Source organism: Phycomyces blakesleeanus, assembly GCF_001638985.1.
Source record: "Phycomyces blakesleeanus NRRL 1555(-) unplaced genomic scaffold PHYBLscaffold_6, whole genome shotgun sequence".
Classification (NCBI taxonomy): domain Eukaryota; kingdom Fungi; phylum Mucoromycota; class Mucoromycetes; order Mucorales; family Phycomycetaceae; genus Phycomyces; species Phycomyces blakesleeanus.
Window position 1 is genome coordinate 142,428 of NW_017265139.1, and position 27,147 is coordinate 169,574.

The 27,147-nt window shown below is 36.8% G+C and overlaps 10 protein-coding genes across 10 annotated transcripts; 5 read left to right on the plus strand and 5 right to left on the minus strand.

The window, feature by feature from the left end:
* Window positions 1–157: 157 nt before the first annotated feature.
* Window positions 158–3,097, plus strand: PHYBLDRAFT_142785 (hypothetical protein; the record flags this gene model as incomplete). The annotated part of the gene is made up of 10 exons (XM_018430871.1): window positions 158–241; window positions 316–510; window positions 641–819; window positions 941–1,104; window positions 1,208–1,460; window positions 1,513–1,594; window positions 1,671–1,807; window positions 1,936–2,156; window positions 2,287–2,645; window positions 2,720–3,097. The coding sequence occupies 10 exons, from the start codon at window positions 158–160 to the stop codon at window positions 3,095–3,097; spliced, it is 2,052 nt and encodes a 683-aa protein (XP_018293834.1).
* A 719-nt stretch (window positions 3,098–3,816) lies between these two features.
* PHYBLDRAFT_123207 (hypothetical protein) lies at window positions 3,817–5,670 on the plus strand. Its single transcript, XM_018428914.1, has 8 exons — window positions 3,817–3,860; window positions 4,010–4,032; window positions 4,251–4,377; window positions 4,479–4,596; window positions 4,745–4,851; window positions 4,931–4,980; window positions 5,137–5,232; window positions 5,372–5,670. The coding sequence occupies exons 1-8, from the start codon at window positions 3,828–3,830 to the stop codon at window positions 5,436–5,438; spliced, it is 621 nt and encodes a 206-aa protein (XP_018293835.1). The 5' UTR covers window positions 3,817–3,827; the 3' UTR covers window positions 5,439–5,670.
* A 205-nt stretch (window positions 5,671–5,875) lies between these two features.
* NDUFA12 (NADH dehydrogenase 1 alpha subcomplex subunit 12 NDUFA12/DAP13) lies at window positions 5,876–7,073 on the minus strand. The gene is made up of 4 exons (XM_018439920.1): window positions 7,008–7,073; window positions 6,518–6,722; window positions 6,333–6,396; window positions 5,876–6,145 (listed from the first exon to the last, which is right to left on the minus strand). The coding sequence occupies exons 2-4, from the start codon at window positions 6,672–6,674 to the stop codon at window positions 5,968–5,970; spliced, it is 399 nt and encodes a 132-aa protein (XP_018293836.1). The 5' UTR covers window positions 6,675–6,722; window positions 7,008–7,073; the 3' UTR covers window positions 5,876–5,967.
* Window positions 7,074–8,610: 1,537 nt separating this feature from the next.
* On the plus strand, window positions 8,611–10,691 carry PHYBLDRAFT_110164 (hypothetical protein; the record flags this gene model as incomplete). Its single annotated transcript, XM_018428154.1, has 7 exons — window positions 8,611–8,701; window positions 8,794–8,890; window positions 9,034–9,174; window positions 9,281–9,456; window positions 9,559–9,921; window positions 10,099–10,192; window positions 10,280–10,691. The coding sequence occupies 7 exons, from the start codon at window positions 8,611–8,613 to the stop codon at window positions 10,689–10,691; spliced, it is 1,374 nt and encodes a 457-aa protein (XP_018293837.1).
* A 3,114-nt stretch (window positions 10,692–13,805) lies between these two features.
* PHYBLDRAFT_186024 (hypothetical protein) lies at window positions 13,806–18,531 on the plus strand. Its single transcript, XM_018439183.1, has 12 exons — window positions 13,806–14,069; window positions 14,408–14,550; window positions 14,730–14,815; window positions 14,923–15,142; window positions 15,246–15,574; window positions 15,720–16,021; window positions 16,126–16,904; window positions 16,970–17,074; window positions 17,198–17,296; window positions 17,396–17,611; window positions 17,680–17,785; window positions 17,869–18,531. The coding sequence occupies exons 1-12, from the start codon at window positions 13,936–13,938 to the stop codon at window positions 18,206–18,208; spliced, it is 2,859 nt and encodes a 952-aa protein (XP_018293838.1). The 5' UTR covers window positions 13,806–13,935; the 3' UTR covers window positions 18,209–18,531.
* A 38-nt stretch (window positions 18,532–18,569) lies between these two features.
* On the minus strand, window positions 18,570–19,699 carry PHYBLDRAFT_165783 (hypothetical protein; the record flags this gene model as incomplete). Its single annotated transcript, XM_018435307.1, has 3 exons — window positions 18,570–18,659; window positions 18,732–18,827; window positions 18,959–19,699. The coding sequence occupies 3 exons, from the start codon at window positions 19,697–19,699 to the stop codon at window positions 18,570–18,572; spliced, it is 927 nt and encodes a 308-aa protein (XP_018293839.1).
* Window positions 19,700–21,843: 2,144 nt separating this feature from the next.
* PHYBLDRAFT_142791 (hypothetical protein) lies at window positions 21,844–22,884 on the minus strand (the record flags this gene model as incomplete). The annotated part of the gene is made up of 5 exons (XM_018430872.1): window positions 21,844–22,068; window positions 22,169–22,193; window positions 22,302–22,427; window positions 22,508–22,625; window positions 22,662–22,884. The coding sequence occupies 5 exons, from the start codon at window positions 22,882–22,884 to the stop codon at window positions 21,844–21,846; spliced, it is 717 nt and encodes a 238-aa protein (XP_018293840.1).
* A 715-nt stretch (window positions 22,885–23,599) lies between these two features.
* On the plus strand, window positions 23,600–24,132 carry PHYBLDRAFT_142792 (hypothetical protein; the record flags this gene model as incomplete). The annotated part of the gene is made up of 2 exons (XM_018430873.1): window positions 23,600–23,675; window positions 23,747–24,132. 2 exons carry the CDS (start codon window positions 23,600–23,602, stop codon window positions 24,130–24,132), a joined length of 462 nt encoding a protein of 153 aa, XP_018293841.1.
* Window positions 24,133–24,179: 47 nt separating this feature from the next.
* PHYBLDRAFT_142793 (hypothetical protein) lies at window positions 24,180–24,653 on the minus strand (the record flags this gene model as incomplete). Its single annotated transcript, XM_018430874.1, has 2 exons — window positions 24,180–24,447; window positions 24,496–24,653. 2 exons carry the CDS (start codon window positions 24,651–24,653, stop codon window positions 24,180–24,182), a joined length of 426 nt encoding a protein of 141 aa, XP_018293842.1.
* Window positions 24,654–24,777: 124 nt separating this feature from the next.
* PHYBLDRAFT_142794 (hypothetical protein) lies at window positions 24,778–26,667 on the minus strand (the record flags this gene model as incomplete). Its single annotated transcript, XM_018430875.1, has 1 exon — window positions 24,778–26,667. One exon carries the CDS (start codon window positions 26,665–26,667, stop codon window positions 24,778–24,780), a length of 1,890 nt encoding a protein of 629 aa, XP_018293843.1.
* Window positions 26,668–27,147: the final 480 nt, after the last annotated feature.

The following is a 27,147-nucleotide window of genomic DNA, read 5'->3' on the forward strand; positions in this document are numbered from 1 at the left end:
GTCAGGGAACTTGCCTTTTGAGAAGACAGGTTAAGGGTGTATAAAAGTTAAGCTGGTCCTGAAATCAAAACGTCACTTTCTACTCAACTTGATACGTTTTTATTTTATTTTACCATATATATATATATATATTACCCACTATTTATTTTTTTGGACGATGAGAAAGATCATTTGTGTGGCAGAAAAACCAAGTGCTGCAAAGGCCATTGCTGGCATTCTGTCAAACAATAACTTTCGAACGGTGTGTAAAATTATGTACTGAAAGTTCAGTACCTGAATTATAATATAACAAAAAGAACTAATGATCAGCGTTAGAGCCCAACCGATGATCGTTATGTGAAGAATTATGAATTTGAATATAGCTTTGACAATCGTCCAGCCAAAGTGATCATGACTTCGGTCAGAGGTCATCTATCAGAGTTTGCCTTTGCGGGTAAAGCCAATAAGGAATGGTATTCCTGTGAGCCAATCGCACTATTTAAATATCCAATTAGCCAGAATGTAGCAGAGGTAGTCTATTATTTTATTTATTACTGAGCGCAGTAATATTTTATTATTTAAAAAGCTATAACCTTTATAGATGATAATAATAATAAACATCTTTACAACTTGTTGTTGTTGTTGCTGGTATTATCATTAGGACTATTCTGGAATCGAGAAGAATCTTAAGATACTTGCTCGCTCGGCAAGCGTAGTGTATATTTGGACAGATTGTGATAGAGAGGGAGAAGCTATTGGAGGAGAAGTTGCGGATGTGTGTTTGTCAGTCAATTCACACCTGGAGATCTGGAGAGCACGTTTTTCTGCTATGCAACCAGCGTAAGTGAGGATTATTTGTTTGGTTTGGAACTGTTTTTTCTTTCTTTATTTCTTTACTTAGTATATCAACAATAAATTTGGTGTAAAATAAATTAAATCAAATCAAATACATATAAAAAAGAGCTATTCAACGTGCAGCACAAAATCCTGCAAGGATTGACCAGCGCCAAGTTGATGCTGTAAACGTGAGGTCAGAACTGGATCTACGAATTGGTGCTGCCTTTACGCGTATTCAGACCATGAGATTGCGACATATGGTTGGCGATAGAAAAGTATTGAGCTTTGGTAGGTTGAAATAATAATAATAATAATAATAATAATAATAGTAAAAGGGAAAAATAATCATCTGATATCTATATTTGCACATACCTATAAATTGTAATTTAAGGTGGCTGTCAATTCCCAACGCTTGGATTTGTGGTTGATCGATATTTAGATATCCAGGGATTTATACCAGAGATTTTTTGGAAAATTCACATGCAACACACCAAGGGAACTAATGGGCAAGAACAAACGACCCAATTCAACTGGAAGAGAAACCGTTTGTTTGATAGACATGCGACATATGCGATATACGAACGATGTATTATCAATCCGGTAGCAGTGGTCACAAAACTAGACACCAGAAACGTCTCTAAACGGTAAGAATAAATATTGCACACCAAGCAGAACTAAGTATGTTATACCTATTAGGAAACCATTGCCTCTGACGACTGTAGAAATGCAGAAAACACTTTGTAAAATACTTCGTATGTCTGGTGAGCACATCATGAAGGTAAAGCCTCGGTTGATATATTAAAGTATATATATATATATATATGTGTGTGTATATATTGATGGTATCAATCTAGATCGCAGAAGAACTCTATACGGCCGGCCACATCAGTTATCCGAGAACAGAGACCGACCAGTACGATTCCACTTTCGAATTCCAACCCATTATTGAACAACACACCGAAGACTCTCAATGGGGACAATATGCGAGACTGTAAGTAATTCTGGGTTTCCATAGTTTTATTCGATTTTCTATATTATTATCCTATGTACCTATCCACTTGATAGCTTCTATTGTATTTTATTCATTTATTTACTTTTTAAGCTTATCTGTTTATCCAGTTTGATGGGACAAAGCTTTGAAAGACCGAGAAATGGGTCTAACAACGACAAGGCTCATCCACCTATCCACCCCACAGCCTACACAAACACTCTTAGTGGAGATCACAAAAAGGTTTATGAATTTATCGTTCGCCGGTTCTTGGGCTGTTGTTGGAGAGACGCTCAGGGAAGTGAGACAAATATAACAGTATCTATTGAAACCGAAGAGTTTGGGGCAAAAGGTAAAGAATCAAATCAAGATTTGGTTTTAGTTTTAGTTTTAATTTTAGTTTTTGTTGTACTATTTGTGTGTGTGTTTAAGTGTTTTGTATTCTGAAACACATCAACATCTATCGATTCCATTCTATTTAGGTTTAATGATTCTTGAACGTAATTATCTGGATGTTTACACTTATGACAAATGGAGTGGTAATATATTGGCTCGATATGACCTTCATGAGCGCTTCACACCCACTGTACTTGACCTCAGAGATGGCACCACAGAAGCACCTAATTTATTGACAGAGTATGATCTTATTTCATTAATGGAAAAGCATGAAATCGGAACAGATGCTACCATTGCTGAGCATATTCAAAAGATCCTTGATAGAGAATATGCTTTCAAAGTCAACCAATACTTCCGTCCATCAAGCTTGGGAATATCACTTGTGTTAGGCTATGATGCTATTGGATTCGAATCTAGCTTGAGCAAACCACATTTAAGGCGAGAGGTAAGTAAATACCTCATCTTTATCCAACAACAACTAAGCGATCAAACTTTTTTTTTTGCTTTCTGTATAAAAAGATGGAAGCAGATCTTAAGAGTATATGCGAGGGGAGAAAAGAGAAAACTGAGGTTCTTCAAACCAGTCTTGAGCGATACACAGATATGTTTGTCAAATTATTGAGAGAATTTTCTACAATGACACATTCGATAACTGTAAACTTTAATCCCAATGAGACACCTCCCCCTGGTGCAGAGATTCAGCGATCAAGAGCCTTTCAGAGACCTTCAAACGAAACACCCACACGAGGAGGAAGAGGAAGAGGAGGAAGAGGAGCTAGTGGAGGGAGTAGAGGAGGCCGAGCTAGAGGAGGAGCTAGAGGCCGTGGACGGGGTAGTGAGCGAGGCCGTGGACCTTCCCGTGCACCTCGCGGTCGTCGTGGTAGAGGTGAACATTAACTATACTAAGCTTGTACAAATAAGACGATCAAAAAAGATATATATATATAATACATACATACATAAATTTACAAATATAATACAATAAAATACAACACAACATAATAGAACAGAACAGAACAGAACAGAACAAATAAACTTATTGTGATATGTGTAAAAAAATATCAAGTAAAAGTAAAAGTAAAAGTAAAAGTAAAAGTAAAAGTAAAATTGCCATTGTAAACCCTTCATTTTTTTATTATATTTTATTATGTTATATTTTGATCAGAGGGACCCATTGTTCTTCTTGACTTCATGGTCCGTAAAGGCGTTTCAGTACAACATTTGCTTTTTAGAGTAACCCTGAGCACAATATAAATAGCCCCGTAAAGTTTGTACATTATAGTTTCAGGCAACAACAGCCAGCAATAGAAAATATATAAAGAAAACTACAAGTCAAGACAAAGCAATAAGTGAACAAAATTTTGAACCTTGATTTTGCCTCTATCTTTCTATTTCATTTTTTTTTATATTTGATCCTTTTCTATTACTACGTCATACAATTAAAAAAAAAGTGTGTGTGTCTGCATACATGGTGCAGGTAGAGCAAACGGCTCATTATTATTTTTGGTCTTGATGGTGAGAAAGCACATGATCAGCCAGTGTGTCACAGACGTCAGCAACCACACAAAATAGAGGGCAAAAAAAATCGATACCTTCTTTGTTACAACTCTCTTCAACACCATTCATCATGTCTACGAACCGGAAAAAGGTTCTCTTAAAGGTAAAGAAAATATAAAACCAAACAGCCTTGACCTCTCGATCGCAATCTCATCCTGTCTCATTTCCCTTTGGTGCTATTACTACTACTACTACTGCTGCTACCACTACTACTACTACTATTCCTATTGTTATTCTTCCTAATATTATCAGGTCATCATTCTTGGCGACAGTGGGTAAGATTCCACCTATTAACTAACTCTTTCTCCCTTTCTCCCTTTCTCTACCTTTTTATTTTACTTTACTATTTTATTTAATATTCTTTTTTTTTTAAAATAATAATAATAATGTAAGATAGAGAAAAAGAGTATAAAAAATCCCGAAAAGTATCAGGTTTTTTTTTAATAAACTAAAAAACTAAAAAAAAAAATCCCCTATTCTCCAAACCCAATAGAGTCGGAAAGACTTCGCTGATGAACCAGTACGTCAATAAGAAGTTCTCGAGCCAGTACAAGGCTACTATTGGTGCCGATTTCTTGACAAAGGAAGTACTTGTAGACGACCGCCTAGTAACTATGCAGGTGAGAATAAGGTTAAATTAGTATATATAGAACATGGTCAGAGCTTGCCCAGTGACTTTTTCTTGATTGTGTTGCCTAAAAAAACCAAAAAAATAAAATAGATTTGGGATACAGCTGGTCAGGAACGATTCCAATCTTTGGGTGTTGCCTTTTATCGTGGTGCTGACTGCTGCGTCTTGGTGTGCGATGTGAATAACAGCAAGAGTTTCGAATCGTTGGGTAAGAAAACCATAAATAAATATCATACTCGACGGAGTATAATTGAAATGCAATTCAAGGACTTACTTCCTAACCTTTTTACTCTTATTATATTTTTAATATATCTCTATCTTTCCATATATATACGTGTGTGTGTGTATACCTTTAGACCAATGGCGTGATGAATTCCTTATCCAGGCATCTCCCAGAGATCCCGATAGATTCCCCTTTGTTCTTTTAGGCAACAAGATTGATGTAGAAGAGGCAAAGAGAATGGTATGGCATAAGCAATTTGTGATAAGAAGAAAAGGAAAATTATGATAATATTTTAATCTATAATATGTATAATTATTAGGTATCTCAAAAGAGAGCTATGGCTTGGTGTCAGTCCAAGGACAATGTCCCGTAAGTATTATACATATACATATACAGATATACGCACATAATTATACCAGAACATATTTTACCCAAATATATATATAAGTATCATCACTAACTCATTCGCCCCACTTCACTCACTCAACTCAATTCCATTCCATTAAATCCCACTTTGCAACACAGTTACTTTGAGACATCTGCCAAGGAAGCCATTAACGTCGAGCAGGCATTCCAAACGATTGCACGGAACGCACTGGCACAAGAAACAGACGTGGACATGTAAGACGCATAAAAATAAAAGATAGAGAGAGAGATAGGAAAAGGGAGAGCATTTCTTTAAAGGAGAAAAAGCCTATTTTTGCTTCTATTGTTTTTATTGCCGTCATTGTTTTCCTGACCTTCTATTCTATTTCTCTAGTGATTTCCCTGATACGATCAATATACCTAATGGACACCAGAACAATGATCCCGGATGCGCTTGCTAAATCTCTCTTCAATATCACCCACCTCTCCCATTCACTTGTCCACCCAAATGTTTCACTTAATAGCAATAAACCAGAAAAAAAAAGAAAACAAAAAGAAAAACAAACAAACAAGAGAATAATGCTACTATGACTTTCATACACTATTTTTCTGTTGTTTGTTTGCTTTGTTTGTTTTGTTGGATTTGCATGCATCGATTTTTAACAAAAAAAAATATGTCTCGCTTGAACTCATTTTTCTGCTGTTACTGTTGCTGTTACTGTTACTGTTACTGTTACTGTTACTGTTACTGTTACTGTTACTGTTACTGTTACTGTTACTGTTACTGTTACTGTTGCTGTTGCTGTTAATATTGTTATTTTCGTTGTTGTTTGGTTGGTTGGTTGGTGATTGATTTGTTGGTGGGTTGGTAATGTTCATGTTAACGAGCGTTTTAAATAGAGTATAGTATAGTATAATATATTATATTATATCTTCCAGTTTGTTTCCTTTTATTTTTATTTTATATTTTTTCTTTTAAATATCAATTGTTTAAACTCTCTGCTTGGTCACAGGCTCCCATGCGTGGAGTTTAGAAACAGTGGTGTTGTAGACTTTGTAGGCCTTGGGAGTACCAGTGAAGTTGGGAATTGGCTCTCCCCAGAACTTCTTGGGCTGAACATTCCACTCAGTAGGAGGTTCCTGGAAAGCGCGAGTCAACCAGCCGTGCCTAAAATTGATAATTAAATAAATCATTAAAACCCCCACACACAAATACACATATAAAAAACAAAAACAGAAATAAGGATAGTCAATAATATATATATGTATATATATAAAATAATATTAAAAATGTTAGATAAGAATATATTATATTAGCTCTTCTTTTGACTGTATTACTATTTTACAAGACTTACCATTCGGGAGTGATATCTTCGGGATCAGGTTGATCACTAGCATATTCAACCCAACGTTCACGACCTAAGCAAAAAAAAAAGAAAAAGAAAAAGGGAGAAATTAAATATACAACAAAAATAAAATAAAAATATAAAATACTATTAAAATCTCATCGTTGCATAGATGATGTACATTTATAACTAACCAGAAACTTCATCGAGATTCTCAAAGTACTTGTTGCCGTTAACATCAGTACCCACAAGACGACCCCACTTGGTGTCACCAATTGTGTTCATTTGCTTGAGGTAATTGGCAGGGCCAATCTTGATTAAGTTCTTCAATGTACGTCCGAGGGTCGACATTTTTCTTCTTCTTTATTTCTAGAGTGGGGAGAGATAAGGTAGAATACCCTGTGTGTTTGTGTTCATGTACGTTTATACGAATGTTTGTTTGTACGTGTACGTTTATGGGCGCGCATTTTTGTATATGTTTGTTTGTATATATGTATGCATGTATTTTTTTGTTGTTGTTGAATTAAGTAGAAGAGCATGGCAATAATAACAGTGATAATAGCAAAGAAATAAATAGAAAAATAGAAAAGCAAAAAAAAAATTGTGAAGTACAATTGTCATTTTAGTTTCAGCATTCATTAAATAGGTGTGGTAATTCCATTGTGTCTTGCACTTTATGCTGACCTTTGAACTTTAAGTGAAAGATGAAGTTGTCTTTGGTATAATACCAAGGTGTTTATTTCTAGGGCAAGTCACTGATATGATCTATTTGCACCACAAATGCTTTATTCAAGCTTTACAAAAACATACACCTTGCTGTGTTGCGTCACTTGAACTGTGACGTACTCGTTTTTAATAGAAGCATCATGTCTTTTACAAACTATGTAATGTACGTCTTCTTTCTTTGTTTCTTTATTTCTTTATTTCAATTTTTATTTTTTGCATAGTACAAATGAAAACCTAACAAGCAGCAGGAAATAGGATTTTATTTAAGGAAAAGAAAGTTAAGGGAGGGGTTGGAGAGATACTAAGAAATTATTATTTTTTGATGGAAATCTTGTGAATTTATATATATATATATTTTAAAGCCAAAGTCAAAATGTCAAGAAATTGAAACAATTGTTGAACATTTTAAAGTCTAATAAGTTTTTAATAAGATAAAATGAAATAAATGAAAAGAAAAAGTTACGAATATTCAAAATACTTTATTAATATATAACTTCATCAGTAAAGAACAAACTGAAATGAGATTAAATTAAATTGAAAGTACTTTGTGTATTGTTTTAGGGAAAAGAGCTACAATTGTTTTTGGCTCACAAAAATACAAGAGATTTTTTTTTTTTTTAAAAAAAAGAGGTTTAAAATGAATACTAATGGGCTATGTACAGCTTGATTTGAATACAATGTAATGCGAACATAAAGGCACATACGCATTTGCCCATATTTTAGTCCAATATATTTTAAGAATGGTATACGCATATGACAAGGAACAAAAGTGGGATTTGCTGGTAGATATTGCTATTAAATCAACGAAAGGATACGTATATTGACTTGTGTGCCATACCTTGCCATGATATTTATTTATTTATTTTTGCTTACAAGTAGCAATAACAGAGTGACCAATAATTACACACGTTTATTTATTTGTTGCTTATTGGTCTTTATTTTTTGTGTTTTAACATGGGCTTGTAGCAACACATACTACAGACTACATACTTGGTCTATTACTTTGAGATAACTTCAAGAGACAGGCACCGGTCACAGACTTTAGGCTTTTTCCACTTCTTCTTTTACTTCTTCATTTGACTGCATGCTTTCCCGATCGGCACGCACAAATCGCCTTTGGGTGTCAGTTAATTACCAAGCAAGTGTTTGATTGCGCTGCACCTTTTGATTTTTAGAGGTTTTTTTTGTAATACATGTACTAAAATTATTTCATAATTATACATACATACAAATAAACACACACGCACACACACACACACACACATATATATATATACCTGTGTGTGCGTACAAACTAAACAGTGGAAACGCACAGAATCTAGCTTATCTTTGAAGCAATGTCTCGACACAATTACTAAGCATAACAGCACACTCAATGCTTTCGTTTCAGTTCAAGATCGAAATGTTGTAGAGAATCTAGAAACCCAGTCGAAAGAACGTAAAGAAAAAGGCAAGACATTCATTTATTCTGTCTTTTTGTCATTTTTTGTTTTCTGTATTGATGCAAAGAATCAATAATCTAATTTTTTTTTAAAAAAAAATCGAATTATCAGGTACCAACATGGGTCCTCTAGACGGAATGCTCATGGGTATAAAAGACAATTTTTGTACTTCTACACTCCCAACTACATGTGGATCTGTTATGCTCAAAGGTAAGATATTGTTATCTGTACAGTCAATTGGGATACATACATGTGTATATATGTGTGTATATTAGATTCGTTACTGATACTCGATTAATTAGGATTCACCTCCCCTTATGATGCTACGGTTGTAAAGCTTCTTGAGGCTTCTGGTGCTATTTTAATAGGAAAAACTAACATGGATGAGTTTGGCATGGGGTAATTTTGTCTTTGTTTAAATATATTATGTATACAGCTTTTTATTATTATTATTTTAAAAATGCAAATCCAACAACAAGGAATACTTGTCATAAATGTATTGATTTTCGTTTGTACAAATACATATTTGTATAATTTTATAGATCGGCAAATGTCTACAGTGATTCTGGTGTTGTTCAACATCCTTTTACTTGTGAAAAAGATGTCAAAGAAGAAGATCGTAGAGTGGCAGGAGGAAGCTCAGGAGGTAGTGCCGCTGCCGTTGGCATGAAGATGTGTACAGCGTAAGTTTTTTTTTATAAAGAAAAAAAAACCATTTTTTTCTTTGAAAAACAAGTATCATCGAATTTTTTTTACAGTTGCTAACTGACAGAAACCCGGGTATGGTAGTGCTCTTGGATCTGACACGGGTGGATCTGTACGACTACCAGCCTCTTATTGTGGCGTGGTAGGATTTAAACCATCCTATGGGCGATGCTCTCGTAATGGTCTGGTCGCTTATGCTAACTCCCTTGATACTGTTGGAATATTGTCAGGCACTGTAAAACAGGCTTCAGTGGTGTATGGTAAATTCTGACATTAATATACCTAAACTGTACATACAGAAATATACGCACATATACACACAGGGGTTTTAACTTTATATATTTTTGGTTGCATTTTTGTAGATGCTATCTCTAAACACGATCCCAAGGATCCATCTTCTATGCCAGATAAACTTCGATCAAAGCTTGACGAAAGCGATAGTATTCTGCGTTCTCAATGGACAAAGGGCAATCTAAAGGGTCTAGTTGTGGGTATTCCTCAGGAATATTATGTGGATCCAATGTCGGATGATGTTGTGGATGTCTGGCGCAGTGGTATCCAGTTTCTAAAGGAGCAAGGAGCCACGATCCAATCTATATCGCTACCACACACTCATCTTGCTCTTCCAGCCTATTACATTATTGCTTTGGCAGAAGCAAGCTCGAATTTAGCAAGATACGACGGTGTTAGATTTGGTAAACTGAAGGGGCAAGGAGAGGGATGGTGTGTAGTGTAGTGTAGTGTAGTGGAGTGGAGTGGAATGAAGGGGAGTGTGCTTTACTTTTATAAGAAAGAAAGAGAAATGTATATATATATACACAAAATGTAGACCTACACAGAGAGAGAAAGACAAACATACTGATGTCTCAAAAAAGGTCACAGAAGCAATGCAAAGGTATCAGGTGACATGATGCTGTATGCAGACACAAGAGCAGAGGGGTTTGGAGCAGAAGTTCAAAGACGTATATTGCTCGGTACTCATGTCCTGACAGCAGGGTAGGGCTACATTCTCTAAAGCTTGAAGCCGCATAAGACTATTCAAGATGAGATTCCTCAACTAATTATTATATTTTATCTGTGTAGAACATTTGATACTTTATTTTTGCCAGCTCAAAAGGCAAGAAGACTAATCCAAGCAGATTTTGATCAAGTTTTCTATCAGCACAATGCGCTTTACGAATCTTCTGTTGAGCAAGAAGGTCAAGAAAGTACCAAGGTGCATGTTATTCTTACACCTAGTGCTATCTCCTCTGCCCCAAGAATGACGGACGTCCTCGAAAGACATGAATCTTCTAATGATGTCAAGGCTGTGGATGCTTACATGAACGATGTCATGACTGTGCCTGCAAGCCTTGCAGGCTTACCTGCTATCACTGTTCCGTTTGGAAAATCTGCTGTTGATGGATACCCTATAGGGCTGCAGCTGATGGCGCAATATGGACATGACGGTTTCTTGCTTTCCATTGCCAATAGTCTAGCTAAAAAACAAAAGTGATATTAATAATAATATACATTAATTAAAATAGAATCAATTGTTATTCAATTGTTGTAAAAAAAAATACATACATAAATATATGCATATTCTGGAAATGAGCATAATAAGTATAAATCTCGCTATCATAAATATAACATATTCTTCTTATTCTTCTTTGTAAACTACCTTTTAATATTAGTAGTAGGGAGGTTAAACAGCCTAATAGACCTTCTAGACTTATATTTTTGGGTTTAAAGTATAGGTAAAGCTGGTCTAAATAAGCTAAAAGCATAGAATCCTATATGAAAAAAAATACTTTAAGCGAGGGCTTAAAGACTTTTTTTTTCATAATCATCTAATTAGAAAGACAGGATAAAATTTCAGATGATCTGATATACGACTTATAGTTATCATTGCGTGTTTTCTAATTTATTCGCCCTTTTCCACTAAAATGAAATACAAAGCTTAGATTACCTGGTAATCGTGTGCTATACAATTTTAACAATAGAGAAGAGTTGTATAAAGCCTATCATAGGCCGAAAAGCCTCAACTGCCATTATATATTCATTAGATTGGCCATATTTTGTTTAAGATATCATAGTCGAGAATAGGTTATATAGATTGACTTCCTGATCTATTTTGTTCCCAAAATGTCAAAAATAAAAGTCTCGATTTCCAGCCTGTACTCTGGTTTATTCTGTTCTTCAGTTCCAATGATCTCTCCATTCCAAACACAAACACACACACAGAGAGAAAGAGTTATATTTCTTTATAGCCATTCATTATTATTATTATTATTAGTATGTAATGATAATAATATGTGTGTAGCATAATTATTATAAAGCTTATAATTAAGTAATTAATTAATTAATTAATTAGAAAAAATCTATATATACAAAGAAATGGCTACTAATTTTGAAACAGTTTCATTACCTGAATTGAGCCCAAATAAGATATTTATTAATATACAATAATTGCTCTTATAAATATATCAGAATCAAAACTCTAAAGATAAATTCTCTCGTGTTTATTGGACTATTGACTATTGACCATTGACCATTGACCGTTGACCGTTGACCGTTGACTATTTTCTGAAAACAATCTTGTGAAGTCAATAGATTTATAATTCAAACCATACAGAGCTCAACATCTTGGCACAAAAAAAAAGAATTCTTGGTAATTAGACTATAAAAAAAAACTAGAAAAAAAAGGGTAATCTATAACAGGGTTGGTTCAACCTAATATAGATATAGATATATAGATATATAGGTATGCTTTACAAGGGACCAAGGAGTCAGTAACTACGTGTTACTCACAAACACATAAATATAGAAATAATAACAGGTATATTATGTTTTGAATTTACTTGTTTGCTTACAAGTCAAGGTAGAAACAGCCTGTTATCAATATCAATATTACTAAGATGTATTTCAAAAGAAAATCGGGTCTTTTCAAAGACTTTGAATCCAGAACCATTAATTCGGATTAAATTTGACTCGAGATTAATATCCCATGTATTCTAGACCATCTTAGGCTACAATATATTACACACATCAAACTGTCATTTCCTTCCTTCCTTTTTTTTTTGGTCAGATCAAATACACGCCCACACACAAAGCCTACTCGCCACATTAATATCTATATATTCTACCTCATTTTAATAAAATAAATAAATAAACCATGTCAAAAAAGTATTTGGCTCCTGTTGTGTTATATACACCACATTCTCACATACATATATATATATATCCCTTTAAGCTTTTTTTTCTGTTGTTTTATGTTGGACATAATGGTCAGATCACATCATTTAAATAGACCACATACTCTCCTTCTTTTTTTTGCAATTATCTTTTAAAGTAAGAACAAGAACAAGATACCATCTTTAAACCAAAAACTATCAGGAGGTTTTCTTTAATTTCTTTAATTTATTTAATTCCTTGATCTTTTAATTAATAGAATAAATGCTTTGATCTGGTACACAATATATATATATATATATACCTTCTTCTTCTTCTATTGTCCACCAACAATAGACTTATGAAATACTTGTATAAAGTGAAATACCCGGTTTCAGCTGGACCTCAACAAGGCATGATCCTCAATTGAACCTATAGTAATACATTTAATTACTTTATAGTTCAAGATAAGCTAAATATCTAAAGCAACTACCACACACACACACATATATATATAAAGAAAGAAAAAATTCTGCCCAACCTTGTTAATAGCCATAAATAACCTCTTTGTGCGAACGACTGCGTTACCTATTGTATGCATGCGCACATCTTTTATTATAAGATGAATAAAATATCCAAGGGAAGATAGGTTCCTTATTTATTTACTAATATTAATATTAATATCATATATTTTATATTTCAATTTGTTTCATTTCATTTCAATATATATTTTATTTTTCGGTTCGAACTCCTACAAAGAAGCTCTTTTTTATTTATATAGAACATTTAATTGAACAAGAGAGGTTCTTACTTTTATTCTCTTGTCAGCAAATAATATATATATATATTCTTATATATGAGCTACTTTAATCTAAAATTTAATTACAATTATATTAAGAATGATAGGATGTAATAAAGGAGGGGTACTCATTTTTGCCTTTTTTTTATTTTATTTTATTTTTTATCTTACTTTTTGCTTTTAGCCACAGTTTTATACGAATATCAAAAAGACCAACATCAGCCACTTTCTGTATCAGTCCAGCCACTTTTGTATACGCTATCAGCTGTCGTTGGCGCGGGTCCCTTCCTTAGTATATATATATATATATATTCTTACATCTACAGTTTACAGTAATAATAATAAAAATACAATTGTAATATTTAACTTACAAACAGCGAATGTTGAACCCTTTTGTCCTAATAAAGAAATTAAAACTTTATAAAGTCAGAAAATTAAACAAAAATAAAATAAAATAAACTAATAGAGTGGAATGGAATCGATTCTCTCGCTTCAATATATTCCCTCAATTATTATATTAGACAACCTGCCCATAATTGTACAGAAACACACACACACACAGAATACACAGAATACATTTCGGCTCTTTCTCTCTCTCTCTCTCTCTCTCTCTCTCTCTCTTTTGCTTTGTACCTCTTTACTTGGCTACTTACTTTCTTTATTCCTTCCTTCCTTCCTTCCTTTATAACATTCTTTAAAAGCTACCTTAAATATATACATATTTATACATACATACATACATTATCTACATTTATATTATATACAACACAAAAACATCACTTTATATTCTATGGATCCTTATTACGAGGAAACCTTGGTAGATTCTTCAGAAGAATATGAGGACCCTCACTGCAATGGTTGTCTTCAGCCTATTGAAGATGGTTCAGTTGTTCAGTTTGGAGAAGGAATCTGGCATTTCGAATGGTATGTAGATTCAACCCTTCCCCTCAAACACACACAGACACACATACTCTATCTTTATATACATATACATATACATATACATATACATATACATATAAATCTATATCTATATCTCCTATCCTCTAATCCCCCCTTTACTTCCTTTATTCCTTCTTTTATCTAAACCTCAACCCCTAATGATTTTCCCTTGAAATTTATTATTGTTATTATCATTATCATTATCATTATTAATCATCATCATTTTCTCTTCCCATTCTTTCCTCGCCCCTCCCTCCCTCCCCCTCCCCCTCTTTCCTGTTCGGCAATCTTGTAATGCATTCACGATGCAACCCATTTAGTTTCCGTTGTGCGAAATGCCGAAAATTAGTTGAATGCTACAGCAACCATTTACTTCTTCGTGATGGAAGTCCCGTGTGTGAGGATTGCTCATACAGCTGCCACTCATGTCACAAAACAATCAAGGACGAAGCTATCATGACAGGTACAGCAAAATAATAATAATCCAGTAACCATTGTCATCATCATCATTATACTATTATTATTATAATTATTATAATTATCAATTCAGTTTGGCTCAGCCCAATTTAATTCAATTCAATGCAACTCTGTTAAATATGTCTTCTTATATATTTGTATGTATGCTTATTTAATTTTGTCTAGGGGAGGAGGCTTATCATGCCGAGTGTTTTCGATGTGTTCAATGCCATGTAAAGATTGAGGACCTCATATTTACTCAGACTAGTAAGGTAAACAATAACAACAATCGGTCTACGCCAATAAGAATAGAAGGAAGGAAAGAGGCAAAGAGAGACATAGAAACAAGAGAGGCCAACCAAACACTATATAATTCCAGGGTATCTTTTGTACATCTTGCCACGAGATACGCAAACAATTACGACAGAAACGGAAAGAGGAGCGGCTTCACAGAAATCACAGTCTTAGTCGAAACACATCACTTGAATCTGAAGGCAGAAGAGTAAAATCCCCCCAACAGACCACAAACATGTCCAATTCAATCCCCAAAAACAGCGAATCCCAGGTCGGATCAAAGAATGCTGCACCATCAATATTAAGTAAGATGATGTATACAAAACAGACAATTATTCTTCAACACATGCACAGAAATGAATACAGGATTTGTTTATTAATACTACTATTAATATTATTATTACAAAGCCTTTCAGGAGCTGGCAGACCTCAATAATATGCTTAGTAAAGTTTTGGATTCTGGAATTGGAGAAGATTGCCCACCAGAGAGACGCTCAATGGACACCACACCAAGTCCTCCACAGACACGCTCCACAATACCACTTGGTACACGCAACCAACCAAACCAAGCAGATGCACCTAATACAGATGGTGATCTCATGGCATTACAAACCCCTGCCCTCAATATGCCTCCCAAAAGAGAATACGGAACTAGGGAAGTTGAGGCAATTAGACAAGAATTAGAAGCAACAAAAGCTCGTCTAAAGGATGTTGAAAGCAAATTCGCAAACGTAAAGGTAATATACACATTTATATATTTAATATTGAAAATCAGAGGAAGAGAGAGAAAAGGAGGGAAAAAATCACATACACACACACACACACATATATATATATATATAGATAATGTATTAATACATAAATTAAAAATAAAATAATTAGACAATCAGTAGAAAAGCGCTTGGTGAATTTAATGCTGTCAAAGAAGGATTTGCAGCTGAAGTTGTGGCACGGAAAGAAGCCGAAGAGCTTGTCCTCAAGCTACAGCGTGAACTGTCGTTTTACCAACAGGCTAATGCTATGGGAACTGGCCAATTTATGGATCTCTCAAAAGAAGAAGTCGGGCAGTTGACGCAGTCTAAAATCCAACTAGAACAAGCGTGTGAGGATTTACGAAATCAACGTACTCAATTTTTGGCAGAGTTAGATACAATGTCACAAACTATCCAGGAAAATTCAGCAAGGTAAATTATACGTGCATGGGTACGCACACACGCACAAGATGTTTAGAAAGAGAGAGAGAGAAAGCTTATACTTTTTTTTGTTAATGTATATATCATGTACTTAGTCAAACTGTAGAAAGTCAAAAGGATCGCCTACAGAACTCTTATCAGCAGCAACTCGGTTCTATTCGTAAAGACATTGACAATATGCGATCTGGTTATGGGAAACTCGTTAAGGCACGCAACGACATAATTACTGAGATGATCATGCTCAATACAAAAAATGCTGAGTTAACCTCACTGAACAACGATCTCTCTCGACGTGTGACCGAACGAGAACGCGAAGCTGTAGCAATCATGGCTGGTACAAGTTTCCTGACTACAGACCCAAATGCGGATAAGGATAATAAGAAATCCAAAGTATCATCATCATCGTCGTCGTCAAATGAAGTGGATAAGACAGCTCCAGAAAACACTACCACCACCACAGCATCATCATCATCAACAACAAGTAGACAAATGGCTCAAAGAGATAGCTTTAGCGCAACTGAGGCTCCAAGGCTGTTCAAATTCAGACGTAACAAAGGCAATAAGAACAAATCCAAGGAAAAAGATGCTTTAATTAGCATACCTTATGATCCCAACCCAGGCCGTCCCATGGAAACCATAACAGAAAGTTTAAAAAATCACACCCACATCCAGAACCAAAATCAAAATCAAAATCAAAATCAGCAACAAAATCAACAACAAAATCAACAGCAGCAGCAATCTTCCAAAGATTCTTCTGAGGTGGTTTATCATCGAGTGGGTGGGCACAATTTCTTACAGACAAAATTTATGCGACCAGTAAAATGTGAAGCCTGCAATGAAAAGATGTGGCGCGTGAGTGAGCTAAAGTGCCAAGGTAACTAAATAGACAGACAGATGACAAGCAAAATGGTTAACTTTATTGTTGCTATTATATAACAGACTGTGGTGTAATAACCCATTCAAAATGCGTTTACAATGTGAACCTGGCCTGTAGCCGAAAAACGAGTTCAGATTCAAAGAATGACGGCGATAATTCACAAAAAGGTAAAAATTGAGTACGGAATATAAAAATTGTGGTTGTCGATAGCTACTGGTTAGATATATACACAATATTCATAGGGTGATAATCTCTAATGCCAATGTTTCTTTTTTTTTTCTTTTGCTTAGTTGTTATCTTTGGTACCGATTTAATCAAACAGGTTCAATTCGAAAAAGCCACTGTACCATTGGTCGTATTAAAGTGTATTGCTGCAGTAGAAATGCGAGGTATGAGATACTAAGCTAATACCAGTAATGGTGTTAAAATGAATCTTGTATTTTAAAAGAAAAGAGTTAACAGCCTTATATATGTTATGACTATTGTAGGGATGGATTATGAAGGAATATATCGAAAATCTGGTGGGGCTGGACAGATGCGTTTGATCATGCAAGCGTTTGAACAAAACGATGTTCCTAATCTGCTAGATGAAGAACGATGGAATGATATATGTGCCGTGACAAGTGTGCTGAAGCAGTACTTTAGAGAGCTTCCAAATCCATTATTCACCTTTGATGGACACACCAAATTCATGGAGGCCATTAGTAAGTAATTTCTTCATATTAGAAAGCTATTGTTATTTCTATTTCTTACATTTATTTATTTTCAATAGTGCTTTCTGATGCAGCGGAACAGATAAAAATGTTTGGAAAGGCTATCCAGTCTCTACCCATAGAGCATTACAATACACTTAAATGCTTAATGCTGCATTTGAGCAAGTAAGTTTACACGTCAATATAGCACATCAAATCACGTATTTATATTTATATTATTATTATTATTATTATTTCTGACTTGACAGTGTACGCAAGAGAAGCAGTGAAAATCTCATGACATCAAAGAACCTCGCTGTCATATTTGGACCAACATTAATGCGCCATGAAGATGAAAAGCGTGATTTGGTTGAGATGAATCACAAAATTGGATCAATTGAGTTTATTCTCAACAACATCGATACCCTCTTTACAGAACCCACTCCAGACGCACTCCAGTCAAACCGCTCTACACCTCTTCCAACTTCACGCCCTGCTTTGCCAGCTGCATCCTCTGCAATTAGACACAGGCGTGAGGCATCCTGTGACAATCTCGTCCGTTCATTTCCACCTGCAGTTCCACCACGGGAAAATGCAGGATATATATAGCAGCATTTCTATCCCTTTCTATAAACACGCACACACACACACCTTACTCTTTCTTTCTTTCAATTCACTTCTTGTAAATATAGGACTTACAAACAACAACAACAAAAGCCGTATTTTTTTATCTTTATTTTTTTGCTGGCCAAGTACGCGGCTCTTTATTGATTCAAATTAAAATTTATATTTATATTGTATATTTAGCCCTTTTCCTTTTTTTTAAAAATATATATATATATCTTTTTTAATGATATTTACTATGATTTTTATGATTATTCACAATTCAACTTCTTTGTGTCATTAAATACATTAAAAAAAAGGTTTACTTGAATGATGGCTTATGCCTTTGATTTTGGGATGAATATAATCAAATGTCCTTATCATCATCATCTGGCTGATCAAACCAATAATGGGCCAACGATACCAAATGCTCGCCAACTTTATCCGTAGAAAAGCTCTAAATAAGTAGCAGCATTCTTGTTCACATCAAATATGCTCTTTGTTTGTTCTTGGAAAGAAAAGGCCTTACCCGTTTTATAAGCTGTGATTCGGACAAAGATTTTTTTAAAAGCTGCATATGTTTTGTGATCATTCGATCTGAAAATCGTGGGGACATTATGATGACCTAAAGAGATAGATAGATAGATAAATAGATATATAGATATATCGATATATGGATATATAGGTATGGTGTAAAAGTAACCCAAGATTAAATCAAAGTAGCCCCCTAACAGATAGACATATTCACATATTTACCAAGCACAGATCATCTTTATAAACTATTCCATCTAGAATGTGGTCGCACATCTTATTCCACAATGAAACCTTGAATGCGCCTAACCCAAGGATGGCAAAATTGCCTGTATCTGATACATTATCCTCACTTTTTTCATCCAGCATAGTATCCTCACTATCCCACTCCCCACTTCCTTCATCATCCTGGTCCTCTTCTTCCTCGTCCTCTTCTTCCTCTTCCCCCGTAGATGTCTCATCAACCACTCTCAGCAGTGATTGAAGCATACCAATAAGCATTGTTATATGTTCCAGAGATGTTGTAACTGGGTAAACAAATGGAGCAATCTCGGTTTCATTTGAATATTCATTGGCTAATGCGCTCTGTGAGAAGATGCAGACAGTTGGTAGGGAGAACATGTTACTCTGAATGAGCATAGAAGACAATTCACTTTTTACTACATCTTTAGAAAAACTACTATTCTGCTCAGCAGATGTACTCTGTGATGATGCGTTGTTCCTGGGGGTTTGTGAGCTGCTGGTACTTGTGCTTAAGTTTTGATTGGGATGGTGTTCAAGCTTAGGAGGACGTTGTGTGATCTCGGATGAGACAGCACCGCTGCCAGACATGCTAGTCATCGATGTAGTCCTTGAATGCAATTCTGTGTAGCTAGGAATTGCAGTGCATGAGGCTGACTTTTTGTGGTATATCATATTTGTAGTGTTAGGAGAGAAGATGGGATGTTCACTCATGGGAAGTGTCATGCGGACTTTTTAAAAGTCAAATGTGAATACTGTTTGATTTTTCCCTATTTTTTTTTATATGTGATTGAGAATAATCTCTTGATAAATTAGGCAAATAATGATACATAATATTCGTATCGAAATAGCCGTGAATGCAAATTATGATATAGCACTGGGCGATGGTTATATTATTATCATTAGTTTAAAATAATAAAAAACAATTGAAATATTGATATAATGTAAGATACACATGCAGTATTATGAAGGTTTAGTGAAACACAGCATCTTGTTTCACAGTAGATGTGTTAATATGGAGCAAAATATTTAATAAATATTCTTAATTTGGGCTCATGGTTATTTAGATAGTGTATTCTATATCAAAGACATATGAGGGAAATTTTATTATTCAAAGATTTTTATAAAGTAAATATAAGTTAAATTAAATATAGTATAAGATGGTCAAGTTCATGCTACTTCAGTCCAGTCCAGTCGATTCCAGTCAAGTCCAGTTGATTTTTTTGTACAGTTGATTTCTTTTGATCTTTTTTTTTTGTCCGTTTTTTTTTCTCTTTTTTTGTCCAGTCAATATAAGCTAAGAGTGATAGGAGGAGGAGGAGGATTTTGGTATTGCAAAATAATAAGGGGGATAATTTGGACTTTTTGTTTTTTTTTCTTGTTTTTTTGATTCTTTTTTGATTCTTTTTTTTTTGTCCAGTCAATTTCACAGAATAGTAATAATGAAATGGTTTTGATATTGAAAAGAATAAAAAGATAATTTGGACTTTTTGATTTTGATTTTTTTTTTGATTCTTTTTGATTCTTTTTTTTTGTCCGAACACAGCACACATAGTAAAGGGGATAATTTGGACTTTTTGATTTTGATTTTTTTTTGATTTTTTTTTACTTCTTTTTTTTGTCCAGTCAATTTCACATAATAGTAATAAGAGAAGGGGGTTTTGGTATTGCTCTTTTTGCTCTTTTGTTTTTTTGAGCTTCTTTTTTTGAGCATTTTTTTGTTTTTTGTTTTTGTTCAAAGACTTCATTTGCTTTGTATGTATATATGTAAAAAAGGATTTCATACCTTGTCCTAATCCAAAGTCTTGTTCCAGTTCGCAGCTTTGCTTCAATCCAGGTCCAGGTTCCAATGCAGAGTTCTTTCGGTTTGTTCATCTTTTTTTTGTTTTGTTTTTTGTTCTTTTTTTTTTGTTCTTTTTTGTTTTTTTTTGTTTTTTTTTTGTTTTTTTTTTGTTTTTTTTTGTTTTTTTTTAGAGAGAGAGGAGGGCTTAGTATATGCCTGTGTAATCTTTGGACAGGACTTAGTATAGGCCTCAGGGTCGGATTTCTTTTGATCCTTTTGGAGTGGAGGACTTAATGTGCCTGATCATTTCTGATAGGTTTTGGTCTACGCCTCGGTTTTTGGATTTGATCCTTTTGGATTGGAGGACTTAGTATATGCCTCGAGTTCGGATTTCTTTTGATCCTTTTGGAGAGGAGGACTTAGTATAGGCCTCGGATTTGGTTTTTGGTTTTTCTTTTGGAACTTGCTTTTGGAATTTTGCATTGGACCCCTTCTTGGAAATCGACTTGGCCTTGAGACTTGGATGTACAACCCAGATTTTGGACTTTGATAGAAATTGCGCCTCTACTTTTGTATGCATGTATGTATGTATATAAGTGTGTATATGTATGTTTGTATGACTATGACTATGACTATGACTATGAATATGACTATGTGTTTGTGTGCTTGTGTGTTTGTGTGTATGTGTGTGTGTGTGTGTGTGTGTATATAAGAAAGAAATAGAAAAATAGAAATTGTGTGTGTTTGTGTGTGAATGTATTTGTCTACTTCTCTAACTGTGTACTTCTCTATTTGTTTGTATTTATCTGTGTGCTAGGACTAGTACTATACCAGTACTTGGACAGTGTTTGGTCATTTGGACTTTGACTTTGACTTGGACAAAACTTAGAATTGGACTTGGACATAAAAGCAAACCGTGGCTTGACCATTTCAGGGATTCTGCTAGTCTATAAGTTTCCACTTGAGATAGAGAGATAATTGTGAATATAATTTTTTTTTGCTTCTTTTTTGTATCTTTTTTTTTGTATCTTTTTTTTGTATCTTTTTCTTTTTGTATTCTTCTTGCTTGACTTGGTTCTTGCTGCTGTCATTCTTGCACAGGATTCAGGCTCGGGACTGCAAAATGTTCTTCGATGACCGGGCGGATTGGACCTTGACCACCAGCAGGAGGTATACGAGACCACCAACAGTAAACAGCCAAACTTCCAGCAGAAACAATGTGCCAACTTGCAGCGATGGGGTCAACCACAAAAGGATTTGACCACCAAATGGCAGAGGAGCTACCAGATCTTGGCTTACCACACCAAGAACCCTAAATATATACAGGCATACAATGCAATGTACAATATTTTGAGGAGAGAAAAGGTACGACTAGCGTGCCGAGCAGCTTTACCTTTTTGGTAAAGTCTAACGCTCACAAACTCTCTCTGGTATCCTCTAAAGGGTTGTAATATTGTGAGCCCTGTCACAGGGCGACCTTGAGAAGAAAAAGAAGAGAAAAATATCATATAATTAGTACCGAGACATATTGTGTATAAATAGTACTTATCTTCTGGATAGACGGACCAATGGTTGGTATTGTCTCTGACAAAGAAGTCTAGAGACAGAAAAAACCCTTGAAAAATTGCCTTATCGCTTGCTTTGTGGTTCACATTGTTTCTGCCTTGAGCCCTGTTGTTTACTACTGCCGGCCTCTAATTGTTCCTGCTGGTGTTCTCGGTCCATAATATAAACCCGGTCATCTCAAATACCTTTTTGCAGTCCTGAGCCAATAGTCTTGAATGATGACGAGGAATTTATTCTTGTTGTAACCATATCCTAGTCGAGACTCTTCATGTGCTTTTTGGCCAACCCAGCGAGATGGCGAGACTCTGGGTCAGCATACTTGATTTTAACCTTTTGTACTTGAAGGCTTGATTCCATTTTTTCCATGTTGCTTTGTGCTGTTTGTTCTGATTTCCATGTTCAGCTTTGCTTTTCTGATTTGGTTTCGAGAGTTTTGTTTTGATACTGGACTGAATTCTCTGCGAGTTTCCATAAATACGGCTTGTAAGCACTTGTCTCGACCTGAGTTGGATAGGTTTCTTGAAAGTAATCTTGCTTCTCCTTCACAACTGAAAGTGTGCATAAATAACCTTGGACTCGGGTCTTGGTTTCTTGATTATACGCATTTCCAGCTGCTAACTGTAACCTGCTTTTTTTTGGTGACAATTTCTAGTTCACCCTGCTTGGTCTGGTTCATTTACCAGACCATATTAATCAGAGTCCTCCTCAAATGAGGGTGGCTAGGACTCTAACCACAGGTTTTGCGTGATGCTTGAAATCATCGGCGAATTCCACGCTATCTCTTCAGTGACATTTTTTTGTATAGTCAGATTATCTTGATTCAACTGACAAAGTCACTGATACCCAATTAATCAGTCATTGAAACATATCCTTTTGTGCAGATGAACTTTGGTTTTGCCATCTCAAAATAGCTGCAGATGTCTGGAAATGCATGTGTATGCATCATTTGAGTCCGGACACAAGGACTGGTAGCAATCATAATGACTGATATATCATCATGTCTGTGAGGGAAAACCTCGCCAATCTTGCGTGAGAACTAGGTGTTCTTGGCTCGTGTTCCCGAAACCTCTTGGGACTGTCTACCCCCCAGCAATAGATTTTCCACAATCTACAGTATAGTCAACTCAAAGTCCAAAAGGACCTATTCGAGCTTACCAGTGAATCTTCAGGTATTCACCAGAAAAAAAAAGAAGGGGGGACTGACGATAGCCTTCCAAGGACCCCAAGAAAGAATCCGGCAAGGAAGCAAAACCCATTCGGCCAGACATGACTACATAATGAACACCGTGCCCCACAGTATTCATCCTCCCTGGCTTAAGCACAAAACTCAAGCTACAAAGACCCAGAACCCAGGTACAGAACAGGCCAGCGACCTAGCCAACAACGATCTCCAGAATGATACCAGAATGATACCGGAAATCTAGCCAACCAGACCAGACAAGCCAACAGGACCACCGTGGCCCAAAAACGACCCAGAATCAAGGACTCCGGAAGCCCTACTCGTACAGAAACCACCACTCACAGATCTCGGCCTCAGACCTGTGAGGAAGTCAACAAGAACCCTACGAACAAAAGGTTCCAGCCAACCCTACAGCAGTGCAAGCACCACCCTCGAATGTATACAAACGGCAAATACCAGAGGCAAACAGGATTGAAAACCAGTCTAGTACCACCACAGGTTACACTCATATGTAGACCTCCACAATCTACCTTCTCTTTATACTGTCTATGCCAAGCCAAGACTCAGAACCAAGCTAACAGGCGGAGCATGGTGTCGATCCCAGAGGGAAACGATAATCCAGTCCTTTGAATCTGAAAGCAGTAGGAACCGAACGTAAAAGAGGCTACCCTTACAGTTTAACCAAAAAACCCAACGTGAATCACCACGCCGATAGTCCAAAGGAAAAGTACTGTGAAAGGTCTGGGAATTCCAGTGTCACCATAAAACTTACCAGAAGCTTCAGGATCGACCTTTGGTTCCGACCGCATCGGCTTGGCTCCAGGGCCAACCGACCGACAAGATGTCCGCTTGGTGAAGCGTACAGATCGCATCTTAATGTGCGGACCTTTGAGCCGGTTCGTGACTTGAATTACGCTGTGGCGTACTTTGCTTGTTCCTCTTTGCCTACCCAACCCTTCCCTGAGTCAGCGGCACCAATGCAGAAAAGCTTACGAGTCAAAGGGGGTGACTACAGCCATTGTCATTCTTGAGTTATCTGTCTGGGGATTTCCTGGAAGCCATATTCTTGTTTCCACCACCTTTTTACTGCTGGATACAGCACCAGGCTTTAGGAACCAAGCCAAAGCAAATTTTTGTTTCTTAACCAACATTCGTTCACAATTAGGTCCAAAGTCAACCTATGGAACCCAAAAGCTAAGCACAATTAGGCTTTCTCTTCTTGCTACTGGATGTAGCACGAGGAGTAAGCTTCACTGGCACCGAATCTTTGGCATCTTAGAAACCCTTTGCCTGGAATTCGGCGGCCGACAAACCGTTGTTTGTTGGCGCATCGAATGACTTCGCTGGTTTCTTGCCCTTGACAAGAGAACGTTTGGGTCTCCCGACGCTGGCGGAAGACTCGACCTTGGGGTCCTTTGACTGCTCCATATAAGCGCCGGAAGCCAGCGCTTTCAACGTCACAGCCATTGGAGCCTTGGTCTCGGCTTTGGAATGATCTGGCTGCTTCTCACGAGAGCCAGAGGTCAACTCGGTCTTTGCCGCAACCTTGGATTCCTTGGCCTTGCCCTTGGAATCCTTTGCCTGTTCCTTAGCAGCGCGGGAAGCCAGCACTCTTGGAATTCCAGGCATAGAGACCTTGGGCGCAGCCTTGGTCTCCTCTGGTTGCTGCTCGCGAGAGGCAGAGGCTGTCTCGGTCTTTGCTACAACCTTGATGTCCTTAGCCTTCTTTCCGCTCTGACTGCCAGGCTTAACAGTCTTTGAATGGTCGATTGGTCCTAAGACCGCAGGAGCACACTCTCCGACCTTCTTTGCCCCGTCGGCGAGCAGACCAGACACTGACGCAGGAAGTGACTCTCCGCCCTTTTTCTGTTCACCTGACTTGTTGGCACTGTGACTCTGAGGCTTCAGCGCAGTAACAGCGATAGGCGCATCCAATCGCATCACGCCGTGCTCCACCTTGTCGTCTACAACCTGTTGCGGGACACAGGCTGGGATCTTGTTCGTATCGCAATCCTTCTTTACAGACTGGGAGACGTACTGTAAATCGTCATCCGTTGGATTGCAGGTGTGGGCCACGAGCTTTTCGCCACAATCAGCATCAGGCGCCACTACCTCGACATCATCATCAATCTCCATGGGACTTTCAACTTCCATGACTTCACTCCAAGCCAGGTCGTCGTCAATCTCCATCGGTGTGGGAAGTCCTGTGGAGAGACATTCCCAAAAAAAGCCATTCACTGACTGCCAAGAAGATAAAGCGAACGCCTCATCTAGACCTTGCACTGTACCAAACTTTGGCTTGGGATCATTCAAGCCAGCATTGTTCAAACCCGATGGGGTCTGAACGGACTCTTGTCCAAAGACAAAAGTCTCCTCAACTGGCTTAGAAACCAAACCGCACTCTGGTTCAGCGACTTCAGTCAATGAGTCGCAATGACCTTTGTTTTCAGAGGCGTTGAGCTCCTCTTCCAACATCGTGTCAAAAAATCTTGCAGGGAGTCTTGGGTTTGCAAAACCCCCTGAGAAAAATTCTTCACAGATGAATCTGAGTCGTACGCTGATCTCAGCTTCATCGCATATGTCTACAAGCTCACTCGACACACCCTCGTCGAGGTCTGCATGGGTTTCCCCACAGGTACCAGCTACGCCGTCAACTGGGGACACCATTGTATCAATGCCACGCTCCAACTTATCCAAGGGAAGGAGGTGTGGGATATATTCCCGAAGCCCTACTCCAAAGAACACGTTCGACTCTCCTACACAAACAACGTCTTCCTCCTCCGAAGAGGACTCATCAACAGACATATGCCCTAGGATACCTCCTTGGCGCTCACTCAACAAGCCACCTGAGGGTTCTCCCGTTGTTCGTGAACCAGTAGACCACAAAGAGCCTACCCAGTTTGACACAAGGCCAAGGATTGTCTGGCGCATCACATTATCGTGAGCTTCGACTCGATTTTCGCCATTCGGTCTCGCGTCAACAAATGGGGTTGCACCCACTCCCGCCATGGAGGGGCGTCTTTTTCTCGCAGGTTTGGCCATGCAAAAGGCAGAGGGCATTGGAGAAGCTTCCCATAACATCACAGGGATGAATATGAGAGCTGGGGCAAGTAGGTATGCGAGCGCAAAGGCTGCGCAGAGAGCGTTATAAACTTTGGAATTCATTGAGATAAATGATGTTTAAACAAAGTGCGAAGGAAAGAAAAACAGGGGAGGTGGGAATAACTGAGGTATATATATGTTTTTTGTTTTTTGATGGTAGTCGCGCTGACATCACACTCTAAGCTACCAATATATTTGTTTATACGCCTTTATCAACTTGACACACATAGGTATGGGTAGATAAGAATTGTCTCCCCCAAACAACTACCAAGCAACCTATATATTTTCACATGATGATTAATACAGGTACCGCACGCCCTCTGAGGATTACCACACACACAAAAAGAACAACCAACCGGTTCATGTATATTTAACGCTTCTACACTGTGGTAAGTTCTTGTACATTTGTATCAACACCAAGTCCAAGTATCAAGAGGTCTGTACTTTACTATTGTAAAAGGGCTTCATTATATGTTTGATACGTTCTTTTTGAATATGCTATTTTATTCTATTTTATTCTATTCCATTTTACTTTATTTTATT

Coding starts and splice junctions, on each gene's coding strand:
- PHYBLDRAFT_123207 (XM_018428914.1), top strand. CDS start 3,828: ATGTCTACGAACCGGAAAAAGGTTCTCTTAAAG. Junction 3,861..4,009: donor GGAAAAAGGTTCTCTTAAAG/GTAAAGAAAATA, acceptor TAATATTATCAG/GTCATCATTCTTGGCGACAG. Junction 4,597..4,744: donor CAAGAGTTTCGAATCGTTGG/GTAAGAAAACCA, acceptor GTATACCTTTAG/ACCAATGGCGTGATGAATTC.
- PHYBLDRAFT_186024 (XM_018439183.1), top strand. CDS start 13,936: ATGGATCCTTATTACGAGGAAACCTTGGTAGATTCTTCAGAAGAATAT. Junction 14,070..14,407: donor GGAATCTGGCATTTCGAATG/GTATGTAGATTC, acceptor CAACCCATTTAG/TTTCCGTTGTGCGAAATGCC. Junction 15,143..15,245: donor TGCTGCACCATCAATATTAA/GTAAGATGATGT, acceptor ATTATTACAAAG/CCTTTCAGGAGCTGGCAGAC.
- NDUFA12 (XM_018439920.1), bottom strand. CDS start 6,674: ATGTCGACCCTCGGACGTACATTGAAGAACTTAATCAAGATTGGCCCT. Junction 6,397..6,517: donor GAATCTCGATGAAGTTTCTG/GTTAGTTATAAA, acceptor TTTTTTGCTTAG/GTCGTGAACGTTGGGTTGAA. Junction 6,146..6,332: donor GAAGATATCACTCCCGAATG/GTAAGTCTTGTA, acceptor TATCAATTTTAG/GCACGGCTGGTTGACTCGCG.